The sequence below is a fragment of the Simochromis diagramma genome, unplaced genomic scaffold (assembly GCF_900408965.1).
Source record: "Simochromis diagramma unplaced genomic scaffold, fSimDia1.1 OVJJ01000223.1, whole genome shotgun sequence".
NCBI classification, from domain to species: domain Eukaryota; kingdom Metazoa; phylum Chordata; class Actinopteri; order Cichliformes; family Cichlidae; genus Simochromis; species Simochromis diagramma.
In genome coordinates this window covers 25792-45839 of record NW_024386947.1, presented here as the reverse complement: position 1 = coordinate 45839, position 20048 = coordinate 25792, and the positions used below count along the sequence as shown (strand labels likewise).

General features: G+C 43.0%; 1 protein-coding gene across 1 annotated transcript in view; it reads right to left on the bottom strand.

Annotated features, from left to right (window-relative positions):
- Positions 1-20048, bottom strand: part of LOC120737488 — a 44884-nt gene that overhangs the window by 5146 nt on the left and 19690 nt on the right. Inside the window, exons 4-6 of the mRNA XM_040038225.1 lie at positions 19649-19990; positions 18908-19243; positions 9527-9865 (exon numbers count right to left, since the gene is read on the bottom strand). Coding sequence (XP_039894159.1) covers positions 9527-9865; positions 18908-19243; positions 19649-19990 — 1017 coding nt within the window. The remainder of the gene's footprint in view (positions 1-9526; positions 9866-18907; positions 19244-19648; positions 19991-20048) is intronic.

Sequence of the window (20048 nt, the reverse complement as noted above, 5' to 3'; positions counted from 1 at the left end):
TTAATTTATTATTTATTTAGTCCCCAAATAGGACCCCAAAGCGCTTTACACATTCAGTCATCCACCCATTCATACACAGGAATGGCAAGCTATATTGTACCCACAGCTTCCCTGGGGCACACTGACAGAGGTGAGGCTGCTGGACACTGGCGCCACTGGGCCCTATGACCACCACCAGTAGCTTCATTCAGCAAGAGCCCACAGCGTAGCACTTGCCACATGTCACTGGAGAGTGGCATTAGTCGAACATCCCTTTGGCGGATATTAGCTACTCACAAATGGCACCCTTACAAACTCCAGCTACTGCAGCATCTCAACGAGGATGACCCAGATCGGTGCACAGAATTTGCAGAATTGTCAAAACAAAAATTGGAACAGGACCCTCAGTTCACGCAGAAGATTTTGTTCAGTAATGAGGCAAACTTTTATGTGAATGGTGAAGTTAACAAACAAAACCATCGCTATTGGTCTGACACTAACCCACATCGGATGGATCCCTCCGAGACTGTTGGACCAACAAAAGTGATGGTTTGGTGTGGTATATGGGGTACAACGATAGTGGGTCCATTCTTCATCAATGGAAACCTCAAGGCCACTGGATACTTGAAATTGCTACATGATGACGTGTTTCCCTCTTTATGCACTGAAGCTGGCACGTTCCCTGAGTTTTTCCAGCAAGATGGTGCACCACCACATTATGGGTGCCAGGCCCGAGCATTCCTAGATGAACAGTTTCCTGGAAAGTGGATTGGTCGTCGTGGGCCAGCTGAATGGCCCCCAAGGTCTCCCAATCTGAACCCCTTAGACTTTTATCTTTGGGGTCATTTGTGTGAAGATACGAGATGTGCAGCACCTGAAACTACGGATGCCTGTGCTTGCATTTCTCCTGCGGTGTTGCTATCAGTGTGTGAAGAGTGAGAGAAGAGGGTTGCATTGACAATCCAACACAATGGGCAGCACATTGAACACATTTTATAAGCGGTCAGAAACTTGTAAATAACCAAGCACACCATTGTTTTTCTTGTGACATTACCAATAAGTTTGATGTGTCACATGGCCCTCTTCCTATTGAAAAAACAAAAGTTGTGTCCAAGATGGCCGACTTCTAAATGGTTTAATGGTTTAATTATTTATATAGCACATTTAATTACAACAGGAGTGTTGAACAAAGTGCTGTACAAGAATACATCATAAATAATAAAATAACTGTACAAGAATACATCATAAATAATAAAATAACTGTACAAGAATACAACATACCTAATAAAATAACTTAGAGTATTGATAGCAAACACCAAATATGAATTAACAAATAACTCTCATGCTGTATTAAAAGCCAGTAAATAAAAATGTGTTTTAAGATAAGATTTAAAAAGATTGACAGTGGGAGCCTGTCTGATGTATAGGGGTAAATTATTCCACAGCTTAGGCGCTACGACTGCAAATGCTCGATTGCCTCTATGAACCAGCCTCGACCTTGGTACAGCTAAAAGCAAAAGATCACTTGATCTAAGAGATCTAAGGGGGGTATAAGTCTGCAAGAGGTCAGACAAATACCCGGGAGCCTGTCCATTCAGGGCTTCGTAAGTCAACAATAAAATTTTAAAATTAATTCTGAAGCGGACAGGGAGCCAATGAAGAGAGGCGAGCACCGGGGAAATGTGTTCACATATTTTAGTACGTGTCAGAAGATGAGCTGCAGCATTCTGGACTAACTGCAGCCTTACCAGGCAGGTCTTGCTTACTCCAGCATATAAGGAGTTACAATAGTCCAGCTGGGATATAATAAAAGCATGAATCGCCCCTTCAAAGTTTTTAAAAGATAAAAATGATCTCGCCTTAGATAAAAGCCTCAGTTTGAAGAAGGACCGCTGTACGACTGAGGTAATTTGTTTTTCAAAGGTGAAATTGCAGTCAAATATAACCCCCAAATTTTTGGCATGCGATTTGACAAAAGGCTCAAGACTGTGCAGGTTAAAATTAGAGGTGCTGGGATAGCCGCTTGGTCCAAAAATTATCACTTCGGTTTTGTTCTCATTGAAGTTAAGGAAGTTAGAGGCTATCCAAGATTTAACTTCACCGAGACACTGAAGTAAGGGTTCTAGTGAGGCAGGACTGTTTCCCTTCAGTTGAAGATAGATCTGAGTATCATCGGCATATGAATGAAAACAAATGTTATATTTTCTAAAAATTAGACCTAGAGGCAGCATATAAATGGAGAATAAAATTGGCCCCAGTATAGATCCCTGGGGAACACCACAAGTAAGGGGAGCTGAGGAAGAGATAAAATCGCCAAAGCTCACAGAGAAGGTCCTGTCAGACAGGTATGACCTGAACCACTCTAATGGGGTGCCCTTTACGCCACAATGCTCCAACAGTGAGATTAAAATGCTGTGGTCAACAGTATCAAAGGCAGCAGTCAGATCTAAAAGCAGAAGCACAGCTGAGTCACCTGAGTCAGTGGCTAATAAAAGATCATTAAGAACTTTTAAAAGTGCAGTTTCTGTGCTATGAAGAGTTTTAAAACCAGACTGAAACCTCTCAAGAACATTGTGTCCATTTACAAAAGATTACAGCTGAACAAACACAATCTTTTCCAAAGTTTTCGACAAGAAGAGGAGCTTTGCAATAGGCCTGAAGTTAGTGAGGACAGAGGAGTCAAGATTAGGTTTTTTAAGTACTGGCTGTACAACAGCATGTTTAAAGCAGGCTGGTATAATGTCATGTGGACACGATGATGTCTTTGTGCCACTACATACTTCCTCCACCTGATCAAGATACACCGGCTCAAACTGATCAAAAACAGCAGAGCAGGTGAATATTTTAGAAACGTCATGTGAAGGCAGGGCGATCATAGATCGAAGCTGTTTTATCTTATTGATAAAAAACTGCAGGAACCTTTCACAGGTGTCTGAGGAACTATTAATACAAGAAGCTGGGGAAATATTCAGGGCAGAGTCAATAATTGAAAAAAGAACCCGAGGATTATTGGAGCTATTCTCAATAACATTAGAAAGAAACCTTGACTTTTCTGCTTTAACAATGTCCTGATACCTGTACAGACCGTCTCTCAACATGAGAAAGGACACCTGCAGCCCATCTTTTTTCCAATTACGTTCAGCCTTCCTGCACTCTCGTCTGGCTGAATGAGTGGCCTTATTTATCCATGGGTCTGGTCGACCTCATCAAGGACAGTTTTGCATTTATCATAAAAATTAACTGTCATTTCCTTGGTACCAAAGCCAAGGGGAGATCTTAAAGCTTTTTTAAAAGCAATAGAAAATTGTTCTGTTGTAGATTGGTTAAAGGCACGACAACGACGTGTAGAAATAAGAGGTGTAAAATGGCGGAGAGATAAAAGTATATCAAACACAACAGGACAGTGATCAGAAAAAACAGCATCACATATTTCCATGTTTAGGACCGGTAACCCTAGAGACAGCACAAGATCCAATGTATGACCCTGTTTCTGGGTTGGCCCAGACACAAGTTGAGCAAGACTAAAGGAGTCTATCAAGCTTAAAAAGTCTCTGGCCAGTGAATTGGAGGGACAACACACATGAATATTAAAATCTCCAACGATTAAGATTCAATCGTAGTTTGGCACAGTTCCAGCTAAGAAGTTTGAAAAGTCTTGGATAAAGTCCTTGTGATATTTTGGAGGCCTGTATTCAGCTGCAACGAGTGTCGGGCGGGGATGCCCCAATTCAAACGTCAGAAGTTCAAAACTAGAATACGAGTGAGTTAAGAGTTGTTTGCAAGAGAGCTTCTTCCTAAAAACAGCTGCCACTCCACCACCACGCCCAGTCATCCTCGGCACATTAAGATATTCACAGTCAGGCGGTAAAAGTTCAGTAAAACAGCTGGACTCACCGACTCTCTGCCAAGTTTCCGTTATAAACATTAGATCCTAAAGAAGACCTTAAGAATAAAAGTTTTGTTTGCTAGCGATCGAGCATTAACAAGACTTAATCTTAGTGGTACCGGTGGCTCAACAGCCGAAGCGGGTGCCCGACCTATCGGCTGTAGGTTCTGAGGGTTTACTCCACCTAAGCAAAGACGGGGGGGACGCTGGCGCGGGGTTATTGTCGTAAGCCCGACAACAGGTGTCAGGCAAGTGTAAGCCACATCCAGAGAGTGCCAGTAGTTGATGCGGTCGAATCCAGTCGGGATAGGGTGAGGTATTTTTCGAAATCGTGTCCAGGTAGCCTTGATTCTCACCAATAAGCCACTGCGTTTCCCACGGCGCCTAAGGCGGAGTTGAGGTAGCGCCAGAACACAACAGAGAAAAGCTGGAACTCCTGATAGGAGCGGTGGGGAGAAGGTTCCCTGATATACATGATTGCAATAAAGAGTTTTTAACTGAGAGGATCTTAAAGCTAGCAGCATTTGGCGATCATATACAAGCAGAGAGTTCGCATGTTTTAAAACAAAGTAAAAATAAAACACTAGTACAAGCAGAGTCAGACGGCAGGCCGTACACACTGGCGCCATCTTGAATCAAGCAATGGCCACCAGAGATGGACAGTAACGCGTTACTTGTAATTAGATTACCGTTACTTTCCCGTAGGAACGCTGTGTTACTGCGTTACTAAAACCGTGATTTTTTGCGAGAATGTCTCATGACAGTGACGTAAGCAAGTGCGATGTTCGTGACAACAGCTGTGTGCAGATCAACAATGGATAATATATCGAGTGCGGGAGAGAGTATGAGCGTGCAGCGTTTAAAGCGTGGAAGTACTGACCTTATTTTGAGTTTGATTCCATAAAAAGTGACAAAAACATTAGTGTCCACTGTGCGTGGGAAGAAAACTTCTTTTTACAGCGAAAAAAACCCTAAACTTCCAAGCAAGCACAGAGTGCGCTACGACGTAATGGGAAATTCACAGAGAAACTCGCGGATTCTTCCACTGACCGCTGCGGCACACCTGCACCAGGGTAAACCTCCGCCTACCCCACTCCTGCTTTACAGGTGAAAATAGAGCAACAGCACCGCTGAGTCTTTGATTTTATTTATTTTCTGCTGTGTTTTACTTGCATCTATTTGAAAGAATGAGTGTAAACACACACAAAAAAATATTTTATGTGCTGGAATGTGCAGAAAATAGGTTTAAATGTTAAACAAATTTCTTCCAGTCAGAGAATGTTGCATATAATTAAATTTTTGCTTGATGCATAAAGTTAAAAGATTAAAACTGATAAAACAAGTTTTAAAAAGAGACTTTTCCATTTGATTACATTTTGTATGATGGATTATGTAGAAAAAGTGGAATTGGGCTGAAAGATCTATCGCTTTATCACCTATTCAGGTTGTAAATCATGTTTTTAAAAAGTAACTAAGTAACTAAGTAATTAATTACTTTTGAAAATAAGTAATCAGTAAAGTAACAGAATTAATCAGTGATTAGTTACTGATTACTTTTTTCAAGTAACTTGACCAACACTGATGGCCACCATGGTCACCACCCATCTTGAGGAGTTTGCCCCCTCACATATACTAATGTGCCACAAACAGGACTTTAATATCACCAACCATTCCCATGTTATTACGGTGTATCCATATAAATGGCCCACCCTGTACTACATGATGCATGAGACACAATTAAGGCAGAACTCTGGCCGATCCCAAAAATGGTTGCACGAGTGAAAAATCATCTCAAAATGGGCCACAAATCGCACAGTGTATGGCCAGCTTAAGGCAGTCAGCTAACCGCAACACACATGCCAAGGATTGATCAACACATGGTGGGCCTGCCACAGCAGAGTGCGTCAAAAGGTTAAAAAACCAAACACTAGAATTTTTACTGTGATAAAACAGAACCCTAGTTGACTGATAGAGCTGTATATGGGCCTCCTGGGGGCTGTGCAGTTAAACTCATGGTAGTGAAACCTAACAGAGGAATTTAAAAATGCTCCGCTCTTCTCCACTCTGCTCTTTTTCGCTTTTCTGGGATGCAGCGGGGAGGTAGAGCATACAGCCCAATCTGGCTAGGAGGTGTGGGAAGTCATGTCAGGCCACCCCTTCCAGCTATCCTCTTTCCTCTCTCCTGTCATCTCTCTTTCTACTTACTGTTTGCTATTACCTTTTCTATCCCTTTGAAGAAGTGAGTATTACTTCTCGGACATGTTTTGGGGTTTTGCAGTGACTTGGTTGAAGAAAAGAAATTGTAAAATATTTAACAGAAGAAATTAGAAGAGAAATAACAATTTAACATAAACCAGTGACACACTCCGGAGACTGATCAACCCTGGCAGGGTCTCCTCGGATGAAGCTGGCTAGTGATGATGATGGCTGAAACACCCAAAGAATCCAACGTCCACTGCTGATGATGTGTCCTGAAATGTTAATAGACTCCTAATCCTAAAACCTAACCTAACCAAGGAAGGTAAAAAGATACTAAAAATGGCAGAATAGCTTGTGATAAAAAGACTAAAACACCCTTTGAAGTTGTGCACAACTGATGATATGTCCTGCCGGTAAACTTTCTGGGCTGACTTTCCTCATATTAGCCATCCCTCAAGACTTTTACCATTTGAAGCAATGGATTATCAGGGAGCCATTTAGCCCTTTTATTGAATCAGAATTTACTGATCTTTTACTGTCTTCTGTCTTTACACTTGAGATATGCTGTTGCCAATGTTCCCTCTAATTTTTCATGTGTCTGAGCAAACACACAAACTCCCTGAGCGGCCCCTTGGACCACTATGAACAACAGCAGACGTGTGGACTGTGGTCACACCAGCATCGAATCCATCCAAGTTACATGGTTTTTTAAAATAATAAAATTACAGCATTTACATTTATGTTAGGCCCTGCGACAGACTGGCGACCTGTCCAGGGTGTACCCCGCCTCTCGCCCTATGACAGCTGGGATTGGCTCCAGCACCCCCCGCGACCCTGAAAAGGATAAGCGGTAGCGAATGGATGGATGGATGTTTATGTTAGACTACTTTTAATTAACTGCTTTAGCCCACTTACAATGAAAATTTTAAAAAAAATTCTTGTTTATGACCTGTGTAGTATGTTAACACTATTGGAAGTAAAAATAACTTGAACTCCAATTTTGAAAACACAACTTTCTTTTTTAACTTTTTTTTTTTTTTTAATAAAGCTCTGACTTGTATTATGAGTATAAGTCTGTGGTCTGGGAGAGAGTCTGTAACTCTCTGTCTGCAAAATACAGTATATAATGACCAATGTTGGGCAATTAATTATATAATTAATTCTTCAAACAAATTTTTTTGCAGCTGTTTTCCTAAAAATGCAGCCAAGGCATTTTTTAAAACAAACATTTCAAAATACTGACAGCACAATCAGCTGTTCTGCATCAAATCTGATGCCACACAAATTATTTGTGCCACTCCAAAAAATATTTCTGTCCACTATGAGATAAAGGAGAACAACAGCCTGATACCTGCAGGCCTGACAACAGGATGTATCATTCCTGTAACACCTGTAACATTCAGCAGTCGCCTCATTGTTCTGATACACACAACAAAACTATTGACTACACTACACACTAACTACACAAGATTTGCGCTAAACGTTGCAAATCTCTCACATGTCAAAACACTGTCGTCACTCCTAAAACTTCCTCCCATTTCTTAACAACTAAATACCATGTTTTGATTGGTCAGCATGGTACATTTTTCGACCAATGGGAAAGGGTGGGGTATTTTGGTTTCACCTTTGCTCCCAGGCGGAGAGTGCTTTTGAGCGTTATCCTTATAAAATGCTGTTTTTACCGTTTCTTCCAGCAGTAAATATAAACAACGATAGTATTTAGGAAAACCAAACATTGCAGATATTTTTATCACAACTCTGGTTTTACGTGGTCTATCAACACAATTTAAAAACTGGTATAAAGTCCACACTTCTTCCATCAATTGTTCCGTCTGTCCTGCTCACATCTCCAGTGGTTGTACACGTTGTCATTAACGTGGCTTCACTCCACATCAGCCACTTTGCTAGCTAAAACACCTGTGTCGGCACATAAGGCCGCTGTCATAGCTTATCAACGACGTTAATTAGCTGTGTATATACGAATGTGAATTGCATTATTGGCTGGACTATGGGATGAAGTGGCATCGTTCTAATTCCATACTGGAGCAGCCAGTCACTTACTGACTAACACTGCAAAACAGAATTGGTAACGTATTTAGTTTAATTTCAATTCAGGTTAGAATTTTTATTGTGTGAGCAATGCTGATTTTTTCTGCGCAGAGACTGTGCCAACAGTGCGCAATTGCGCACGCGCGCAGCTTAGAGGGAACATTGGCTGTTGCTAATGACTCAAATAAATTCAATAAGACAGCTGTGTAAATAAATACAAACAATGGTAAATGGCCTGTATTTGTATAGCGCTTTACTAGTCCCTAAGGACCCCAAAGTGCTTTACACACCCAGTCATCCACTATGGGGTGGATCCTCTGTCAGTGCGCCCCAGGGCAGCTGTGGCTACAATGTAGCTTGCTATCGCCAGTGTGTGAATGGGTGTGTGAATGGGTGGATGACTGAATGTAGTGTAAAGCGCTTTGGGGTCCTATGGACTAGAAAAGCGCTATACAAATACAGGCCATTTACCATTCACACACTGGTGATGGCAGCTATTGTAGCCACAGCCACTATGGGACGCACTGACAGAAGCAAGGCTGCCGGACACTGGGCCACCGGGCTCTCTGACCACCACCTGTAGGAAACGGATGAAGTGTCTTGCCCAAGGACACAACGACCAAGACTGTCCGAGCCGGGACTCAAACCAGCAAACTTCTGATTAAAAGGCAAACTCCCAACTCTTGAGCCAAGATCGCCCCTAATATAAAATAATGACAGTTTGGTCTGCATTTCTTAAAAGATCATATCCCACAAACTTAGTTTAGAGGTTCCACACTGTCTACTGTATATTGTGAAGTTTGCAAGCTTTTGAACAGTGAAATTAGTTTTCTGCCCAAATTATTCTGCAGATTATCATACTGAAAAGTTAATGGCCATGTTTGCATTTAAAAATATGCTTTAATGATATTATTGTGTGGTCGTGTTTAGGGCTATCCAGACTGACAATGTCATGTCTCTGGTGGGGAGGGAGTCTGAGATTGTCTAAATTGAGGTCTGTTCTATAGCAAATGCAGAAAAATATGTTTTAAGAATGTTCTAAAGAATATGATTGTTTGCTTTGCAGGATATCATGAGAGATGAGTCCTCCGTCACAGATGGTGTGGTCAGTGGAGATGGTCACCTACAGGTTCAAGCTCATTGCATCTCCAACCAACATCCAGTCCAACTGTACTGTAAGGAAAGTTAAAGACTTTCTTTTGCACTTATATTTGGTTTTTTTTGAGGCAACAAGTTCGCGTAGTTTTTTAAAGTTCTGGGAACTAGTTAGATTTTACAGAATAGAGAGGCAGCAGCCACCATCTCTCTTTTGAACTTCATGGATCAAACTCACCCATTGTTGTTAAACTGACCTTTAACCTGCATGAGTGACATTATCAGCCATTTGCAGTTAATGTAAATTATTTCACTCACCAATGACACGGAGTGTCACTGCTTTTTGTCTCAGGATGTTTCCATCCTTGTTGCAGACGGTGCAGGTGTAGACACTGTCAGTGAGGTGGAGGGTTTTCAGGGTCAGACTAAGGTCTCCAGTTCTCAGTGGATCTTCCTTCATCTCGGTGTGGCCTCTGTAAACTTCGTCCTGTCTGTTTGGCTGGTTTGGGTCATTATGATACACATGGACCATTGTGTTTTGGAAGTCAGAGCGTCTCCACTCTACTGTGGCATCCTCAGGCAGATGGGCTGCAGTTTTAAAAGGCAGTCGGACAGATTCATCCTCTTCTGAGACCTTCACTGTCTTAAATCTAAGAACTGAGAGGGGAACAGGTTTATAGACAGACAGATTTCAGTATGAGGCCATAAATTATTCTACACTTGAAACAAAGAGATGCACAGTGATATGTTATCTAATTTAAGGCTTAGTAAGATAAACAAATTAAAATGTAAATGAAACATTCATATAGATGCTGAAAAAAACCAATTCAATACAGTAGTATTAGAACTGGCTTTAACCCACTGGGGTCCAGGGTGTAATTGGCCATTTCTGACTACTTTTGATTTTACTTCTATATTTCACCTTTAAAATATATGTATCTTGCCTTGTTTGGTATCTTTATTTTCAGCACAACCTCAAATATCTGAAATTTGAGTTATTTTTTGATTTTGGTATACTATATTAGCACAATTGATCTAAATTTAGACCAAAAATTCAAAATCCGAGTAGAAAGAAGTTACATTTTTTACTGTAAAACCCACAAACATGTTTAACGAATCATTTTCATAACTTGAAATGCAAATAGAAATTGTACATTTCTAAACATTATGCACACGTTTTGCAAATAATAAAGTTATATGGTACTATTTACCTAAAAATGCAGCCAAGGCCTCAGACATTTTTTATATAAACATTTAAAACTATTTACAGAACAATCAGGTGTTCTGCATCAAATAAGAAGGCACACAAATTATTTGTGCCAGTCCAAATAATATAATTTGTGTTCAGTATAAGACAGGAGAACAGCACAGGCCTAAACCCTGCAGGTCTGACAGCAGGAGGAGCATCAGTCCAGTTTTCCAAGTGGGAACAGCGTTTACACTGGAATCTGCCTTTTATGCCTTTTTTTGGAGCAAATGTGACATTTGGCAGTATAACTGACACACAATACTAAAGAATAACTAAACAAAACACTAACTATAGCCTCCAAACACACTAAATTTCACTAATGTCTCACATACGAAAACTCACTCTCACTTTTTCTTTCACTCGCCCGCTTTCCGTCGCGGGTGTCCTTCCTAAAACGTCTCCCTCTCCCTAAACAACCAAGTGCCACATGTTGCCATATAATTTTTTTGATTGGCTGACATGGTACACTCTAGGGGTGGATTTTAATAATCGATTCATCGATTAAAATCGATTCTGGATTGGATAACATGATATTGATTCATTAAAATCCTGAATCGATTTTTTTAATATAAATGTATTTTGCCCAAAATTCCAGAATCTCAGGTGAAACGTCAAAAGATTTCAACAACCACCAAACATTTAAAACAGTAAATGAGAGCAGGTACACAGCTTCTGCACAAAGACGTAAACACAAAGCGCAGACCCACGGATCAGAATCAGTGAGATGTCGCCTTCCTCACCCGGGCACGGACATGGTCGGGGCTGAAAGCCGACAGCTGATGTTTCGGCAGGTCCGCACTTTGTGTTTACACCCTTTTTGCGCTGATTCTAAAGCTGTTAGTTTTATCTCTTGCCAAACAATATTGACCAAACCAGCAGCAAAAGAAGATCCAAACTAAGCTTCACATAAACATCGTCATGGTCTCCCTCTTACTTTTGCTGTTTTGCTTCCACTACAATAAAATTACTCTTCATGCATTCTCTCTCTCTCTCAGTGTACTTCAAGAACAGCTTCCCATCTATCCCCGAAATCTGTTTTCTGCATTATTCACTTGCTCGTTATGCACAAGACTACTGTTATTTACAGAGCTGTCGGCCGATGTTTTTTTTTTCCTTTTACTTACTTCCGAAAAGAAAGCCTCATTTCTGCCATTCAATACTGAACAAATTTAAACTTTTTAAAATTATACAAAATACAAAACGCTCAGCTGTGTCTCTAATAAAACCACTGTAACTTCAGAGGTAATGTTCATACGTTGATTAATGGTTTTCTTTCATTTTTGATCTACTGCAGAATATTTTTATAAAATCCCAGGCCAGGAAAATCACCTTCATGTTTTTCTGTGTTTTATCTTCAGCTACTTTGACACAAAGGCCTCTGCTGTGATGCTCACACCTTTGATAAAGTCTGGAAAGTGTCGAATCGAATTGAATCGAATCGATTCAGGACCTTGTGAATCGGAATCGATTCTAGAAATCAGTGATGATACCCAGCCCTAGTAAACTCTAACACCAATAGTGAAGGGGTGTTTTTTCATTTTTTCTTTTTTTCACTTGCAAGCGGAGAGTGTTTGCTAGCGCTCTTCGTAGAAAACGCCGTTTTTGCCGTTCTTCCCACTGTAAACACCACTGTTGTGTATAGAAAAAAACATTGCGTGTACTTTTTTAGCATAACTCCGGTTTTACGTGGCCCATCGACACAATTCAAAAACTGGTATATAGTTTGAAGTCCGTACTTTCCTCCCAAGATGAAATGGAGACTCAGAGTCAATGCATTTTTGTAGGAGTGTCGTCTTAAATTGGTCGTGATTTTGACACGCCGGCGTGTCCGTTGACCCCAGAGAGTTAAATCAATCAGGCCACACTTAACACTGGATATTAAATAGACATCCAGATGATATCTACATTGGGTCCATCTACATTGGGTCCATCGCAATGATGATCTCAATCTTTCCTTCATATCATCTACTACTGGTGTTGTCTGTGGACAAGAAGGGCTTCTTCCTGTTTCATTTCGTGGAGGTGTATTCACTGAGTTTTTTGCACTCTTACATATTTTTGAGTTTTGTGTGGTTGGGGGGGGGGGATTTGGTCCACATATGCAGGAAAAACATTTGTATAATTTCTTTTTTGCCGCAGGGCTGGCGGCAGTAGAACGGTAACTTCGGCGGGCAGCCACGGGTCCGACAGCAATGGCGCTGCTCCTCCGGCTCCTCTGGCTGAGCGGGTCCCTCCGGCACACTGAGCTCTTCCCCCGGCTCGCTGAGCTCCTGCTCTGGTTCGCTGAGCTCCTCAGCAGTTGGCGCGGGCTCCTCCGGCTCGCTGACCTTCTCCTCCGGCTCGCCGAGGTCCTCCGCAGATGGCGCAGGCTCCTGCCCCGGCTCGCTGAGTTCCTGCTCTGGCTGGGCAGCGGGCTGTGCTAATGGCTGGGCTACAGCAGGCTGTGCTATTAGCTGGGCTACAGTATTAGCATTCACACGGTCCATGGTTGAATACAAAGATGGGGTGTGTAAAGAAAAATTGTCCATATTACTCAAAATTGTCCGAGAATCTGGCTGCGGTGAGGCGGCGTGAGCCTTGCATCTTGGGCCAGCGTGTCAGGTTGAGGATCCACCAGCTGGCCGGGCTGGACAGCAGCCTGAGATGGAGAGTGGAGGTGGAGTGTGTTAACTAAAAAGTCCGCTACGATCGGGTAGAGCGTATCCAATACCCAGGGGAAACAAGACAGCATCTCTTTCAGCTGCTTCTCCACAGCGTGACTTCACCACACCATTGAGTAGCTCCCTCCGCCGACGCTGATCAGCTGCAGGTGTGTGGCATCCTCCTTGAGCGTGACCAGTCATCCACAGGACTGACGGTGCCTGCAGTTCGGCCTCCTGGCTACAGCCACAACCACACACGCACGCACACACACACACACACACACACACACACACACACACACACACACACACACACACACACACACATACCTCCCTATACATAGAAACATGGAACAAAACCCCAGACAGCGGAACAGTGCAGACACATACACCAAATAATGATAATAAAATAATAATAATAATAATAATAATAATAATAATAATAATAATAATAATAATAATAATAAATAATAACAGCAACAACAGTCCATACTGCTCACGGACGCCAGGTCCGCGACAGGGAGACTGGGCACATCGACTCCAAATGGACCATGTTCAGCACCTCCATTGCCGAAGCCGCTGCACAGAGTAGTGGCCACAAGGTTTTTAGTACCTGTCGTGGCGGTAATTCCTGGACAAAATGTTGGACACCAGAGGTGAAGGGAGCCACCAACCTACATAGCAGAAAGGTCTGGCCCGGATCTGGTGTCAAGACAGCACTGATGGCTGACTTCTGGCATGGTAAGTGGTATGTCATCCAGATATGGGCCAGGCTTCGTATAGATGATACTGTTTATGTGATGGCATGCCACATCTGGCCCAAATATGGTTTGGTTTATGTGGCTCAGGTTCATAGAAAACAGGTCTGTCCTGGATCCGGCATCAAGCTGGCACTTCTGACTGACTGGTGTCATGGCAGGGTGTATGTCACCCAGATGTTCGCCAGGTCTGGCAACGTTGGCACTGTTTATGTTTCTATTTTCCCATTTTAGAAGACCCAAATGTCATGTTGCAATACTATACTGCTAGGGTTAGGGTTAGGGTAGCCAACGTTAGCCAACGTTTCAAAAGGGTTAGCCAACGTTTCAAAAGGGTTAGCCAATGTTTCAAAAGCAAGCTTAACAGGTTTGTGAGTGTAGCTCAGGAGGTAAAGCAAGCAAGCAAGCAATTTATTTATATAGCACTTTCAGATCAGCCACCAGCTGAACACAAAGTGCTGTACACTTGACATGCCAAAAATGATACATTGAACATGTTAAAAAAAAAAAAAAAAATAATAATAATAATAATAATAATAATAATAATAATAATATAAGATAAGTAAAATATATATTAAAAAAAAAAAAAAGCAGGCCACCTATTGATCAGAAGGTTAGTGGTTAGATCCCTGGCTCCTCCAGTCTACATGTCAAGAATGTGAATGTGTGTGAATGTAGGAAGCACTCAGTTTAGAGGAAGTGGGTGAATGTGGGATGTTGTATAGAGCACTTTAATAATCTGGGAGAGTAGAAAATCGCTATGTGAGAATCACTCCATTCACTGTGTGAACTGAGTTTTGTCATTTTACTTTTGCACTATTAAGTTAACGTGTTGTTATTACATGGCTTGACTAAGGTACACATTAGACTGGCATCTGGGGACAGAGCTGAAACTGTTTGGGGCCAGCACAGGGCCAGCAATATGTCTGCAACTGGCCCATGGCTGCACACAACTTACACATGGTCCACATACCGCAACGAATGACAGCCCTTGGGTGGCCCAGGTCAGGTTTGCCAGAGGTAATTCACGCATGGGTCAACACAGGACCACCAGCGTGTTATCAAATAGCCTTGTGTTGGCCCATGTGTGGGCCAACTCTGGCAAACCATATCTGACACATCAAAGTGCCATCATTCTTTTCGGTATGTGAGCCATGTGTAAGCACATTGTGTGGGCCAGATCTGGGCCATACCAATTTTGCTATGAGAGAAGCTGAAAAAGGAGTGCTATTTGGCTTAGTTAGCCTGTGGGACTTTGGAGGCAGCTGATAGTGTCACGGTTCTGGGTCAGTTTGACCCAGTATTTTGAGTTGTCATGTTTTTGCAGGTTTAGTTTAGTTCCATGTGTCATTTTCTGTCTGTCTCTCAGTGTCGAGTCTGCGTCTTTGTTTGATGGTTTCTTGTTCCTGTTTTATTGTGAAGGTCTGCGTCTCATGTGAGTGTGTTCAGTTTTACCTCTGTCTCGTTGATTACTCCCAGCTGTGTCCCCCACTTGTGTGTAATCTCCCTGTGTTTCTCTGTGTGCATTTAAGTCGCGTCTTCTGTCTTTGTAGTTGCTGGTCCGTCTGTGTATTCACCATGTTTCATCCGTGTGTGTTCCCTGCTGTCTACCATCGTCTACCTCTGCTCGCCCTCCTTCATCTTCGTGTTCTGGTTTCTGCGCTGTAGTTCAGTTGTTTTCCAGTATAGTTTAGTTTGCCTTCGTTTGCCATTCTTCCTTTGCCATTTATTCAATAAACCACCTTCACACCTTCACGACTGCCTGCGCTTGGATCCTCCTTCATTTCTTCCACACGGCTCTTCTCACTCGCCGTGACAGATAGGTAACAACAGGCCAAGTGGAATGCGGCTTGGGCAGTGGCTGAAGCAAAAACACGGGTTTGGAAGGAGTTCAGAGAGGCCATGGAAAAAGACGTTGCGATTCCCTCAAAGAGATTCTGGCAAACCGTCAGGTGAATTATGAGGGGAAATTGGTGCACTGTCTATAGTGGTGCACTGAGAAATTTGTTGAGAAGTGGAAACAATACTTAGAGGACCTCCCATTGGCATGTCTGGAGGAAGAGAGTCTGGGGATGAGGGGGATGAACCCCTAATCTCCAGGGGTGTGGTCACTGAGGCAGTTAAACAACACCTTGGTGGGTGGTTCCAATTTTTAAGAAGGGGGACCTGACAGTGTGTTCCAACTACAGGGGAATCACACTCCTCAGCCTCCCTGGGAAGTCAGGTTACTGAAAAGGAGAGTCCATCCATTAGTCGAACCTCAAATACAGAAGAAACAATACGTTTTTCATCCTGGTGGTGGAACACATCCTCTCAAGCATACTTGAGGGTGCATGGGAGTTTGCCCAACCAGTCTATGTGTGCTTTGTGTAGAAGGGATTCGACTGTGTCCCTCTGACTGTCCTGCAGGGGAAGCTCCGGGAGTGTGTGGTTTTTGGCCCATTGCTATGGACCATTTGATCCTCATACAACAGTTACAAGAGTTTGGTCCGCATTCCCGGTAATAAGTCAGAGTCTCGTTCATGAGTGATGGGAGAAGTGAGCCGGAGATCACAGGATGGATTGGTGCTGCAACTGCAATGATGGGCTGTACCAGTCTGCCGTGGTGAAGAGAGAGTTAAGTGTTAAAGCAAGGCTCTCAATTTACCAGTTGAACTACGTCCCCACCCTCACCTATGGTCACATGGGTAGTGACACAAAGGAGCAGATGCTAGTGGTGGAAATGAGCTTTTCTGTTTGGTTTCCCTTGGTCAGCAATGAAGCTGCTTTCAAGTTCACGTTTTGTCTCAATGAGTCCAGCGTTTGGGTCCTCTACTCCTACCATCACACAGCATGTCATGATAGAACGACGCAACCACCAAATGGACCCAGCGGACTCAGGTTTGCCACGGAGGGGGAAATACTCACGCAGTTGAAGGATGTCTGCCGGAGCGTAATCTACACTGCAGACAATCCCAAGATACTTATCCAGGTAGTGTTTTTTGATCACTTGTTGTCATTTACAACATTAGCCGTCAGTTTTATGGACATAAAAGGATTAAGACAAATACTCACGGATCTGAGAGCCAGGCTCTGCTTTGAACTGTTTGGCATGGGCAGTTCAGACAAGATAAAGTCAGCAGACCTCCTGGAAGCCACTTGGTATTCTCGGCATCAGCTGCCTTTCCCATCATTTTTAATTGCCAAATCGCTTGATCCTCCCTTAAGAAAAAAACTGCACCCTCGTTATCTTCACCACACCCCCACTCTCTCCTGTGGCAGTGTTTGAGGCGGCTGTCATGGGACCTGCAGCACAGATAGTGGACTTGTTGGCCCAGTCAGGCTACACAGAGACGGCGATTCTCCACAGGGCTTCCCGAGAGGCTGAGTTTGTGACTGTTGCCACCTCTGGACCCCTAGAGAAAGTAGAACCTGGCAGGGTAGCTGCCCAGCAACCTTCAGCTCAGCTAGCTGCTCAGCAACCCTCAGTTTCGAGTGTCAGCTGCTCAGCAGCCATCAGCTCAGTCCGCAACGCCACCTGTCACACCTCCAACACAATCTTGTCCCCTCTCTCAGTCCCCAGTGTCCCCGCTACCAGTAGCCCAGTTAGCCGCCCGGCCTGTAGCCAAATTAGCCGCCCGGCCTGTAGCCTAGTTATTTGCCTGGCCTCTATCTCAGTCACCAACTCCACCACCACTTTCACCTCAACTTCAGTCGCCCTCTTTTCAGTCTTCTGTGTCGTCGCTAGCTCAGTCCCCTGTTCAGTTGCCACTAGCTCAGTCTAACACCTCCACCACAATCAGCCCCGCTACCTGTAGCTCAGTCTTCAGCCCCGTCAGCCACTCAGCCACTATCACAACCAGAATCACTACAACCTTTGTTACAGTCCATAGCTCAGTCAGTAGCTCAGTTAGTAGCTCGGTCATTAGCTTTCTCATCAGTTCAGGCTCCAGTATTTCACCCATCCAGTCAGCCACTCATCTACACCCTCAGCCAGGGGTCTCTATGCGTTCTGGTCCTACATCAGTCCCTGCTGGAAGCTCAGGTAAGCCAATCCAGCACTTCGTGGCTCCCACGCCGCTTTCAGTCTCCGCTGGCAGTTCAGGTGGCCTGTTCAGCCACCTGTCTCCGCTGGAGGGTCCGGGGGGGCCCATCCAGTCATCTTCTGTTTTAGCTGGGGATTGAGGAGAACCCAGCCAGCATTGTTCAAGGTTCAAGGTTCAAGGTTCTTTATTTGTCACATGCATAGTTATACAAGTATAACACACAGTGAAATGTAGCCTGACACGCTTCTCGACATGTGCAAAAATGGGGGGGGTGGTAGAGGAAGAACATCTTATATATATATATATATATATATATATATATATATATATATATATATATATATATATATATATATCTCAAGCTATGTTAGCTGGGGGTTCAGGAGAACCCAGCCAGCATCAAGCTTTGTCACCTCATCAGATGCCTCCATTAACATGGTTTTCATTCTCATGTGCCAACACAATGCAGCTACGTAAACTTTAATCCCACAGTAGTTGATAATCTTCTTTACTAGTGTTACATCCTCAGTGCTTTTTTTTTAAATAGAGTAGTAATCTATTTTTCCACATTAGATGAAACCTTCTACACTGGTGCAACACTGTTTCCTAATTCACAATATCAACTTCAGGGCATGGTTTTGTAAAAAAGAGCGAGGAGAATCAAACTTTTCTGAGAGCTAACCTAACCTTCAGACTGCTGATCTGTTAACTCTGACTTGGATCTGAACTGTGTGTGTTGATTTTTAAGACTTCACAAACAGCTGCTTTGTCTTATCTTTTGCTGGATTTATTAAGTATCAGAGCTACAATACCTGTAAAACATGCTTAAAGCTTTCTAAACGTCTGCAATGATAGGACAAGAATCTCTTGTTTTCCCACACTGCATTAAAAAAGTCTTCAGAAAAACCAAAACTCTGTCTGGACCGTGGAGTTCATCTGCATACTGTAGGTCACATAATCAACGTTTTGAAGTTAATGTGATTTGCAGTAAAATTGGACTGTGAATGAACAATTTTTGTACTCACCAATGACATTGAGCGTCACTACTTTCTGTAACAGGATGCCTGTGTCCTCCCTGACAGTGCAGGTGTAGATACTGTCAGTGAGGAGGAGGTTTTTCAGGATCAGACTGAGGTCTCCAGTTCTCAGTGGATCTTCCTTCATCTCAGTGTGGCCTCTGTAAACTTTGTCCTGTTTGTCTGGCTGGTTTTGGCCATTTTGATAAACATGGACCATCGTGTTTTGGAAGTCAGAGCGTCTCCACTCCACTGTGACGTCCTCAGGCAGGTGGGCTGCAGTTTTAAAAGGCAGTAGGACAGATTCATCGTCCTCTGTGACAATCACTAACTCTCTCTGGAAAGCTAAGAGGAGAACAGAGTACGTCATGAAGTGTCGACACAGACACATTTCAGTCAGTATAAGGTCACCCATCAGTGGTCTAGGATGTAAATGCATCATTCTGTCCTCAGAGTGAGCATCAGATTTACACTGATAAGGGAACATTAGTTATACAAAGTAAGAGGCTGAAATAATGTTACCAGGACATTAACTGTGTTCTCAGTACAGAAATTTCAGAATTAATCACCCAAACCACTAAAGAAATTTCAAATACCATACACATCTTTCCCTGTGTTTGAATGAATAGAATTGAACAAAACAAACAAAAACATTTGTTTTGTATGTTATGCATATGTCACACTCTCATTATGCATGCGTAGTTGTTTTATGATGGATCTAAACTCTGGAAAAGCAGCTTTTACACTGACCTTTAACCCGGAGTGTCACTACTTTTTGTGTCAGGATTTCTCCATCATTCCTGTAGACGACACAGGTGTAGACACCCTGGTCATTCAGTTGGATGTCTTTCAGGGTCAGACTCAGGTTACAAGTTCTCAGTGCATCTTCATTCATCTCTGTCCGGCCTTGATAAATCTGGTCTTGCTGGTGTTGACCATTCTGGGATTTGTGGACCAGCAAGTTTATGGAACCTGAGCGTCTCCACTCCACTGTGACATCTTCAGGCAGGTGAACTTTAGATTTAAAGGGGAGCAGGACAGAATTCTTTCCCTCAGTGACCTCCACTGTCTCTGCCACTGAAAGCATGAGACCTGAGAGCAGAACAATCAGTCAGTCAGCGCTGATTGTATGAATTTCTTGTGCTGAGAA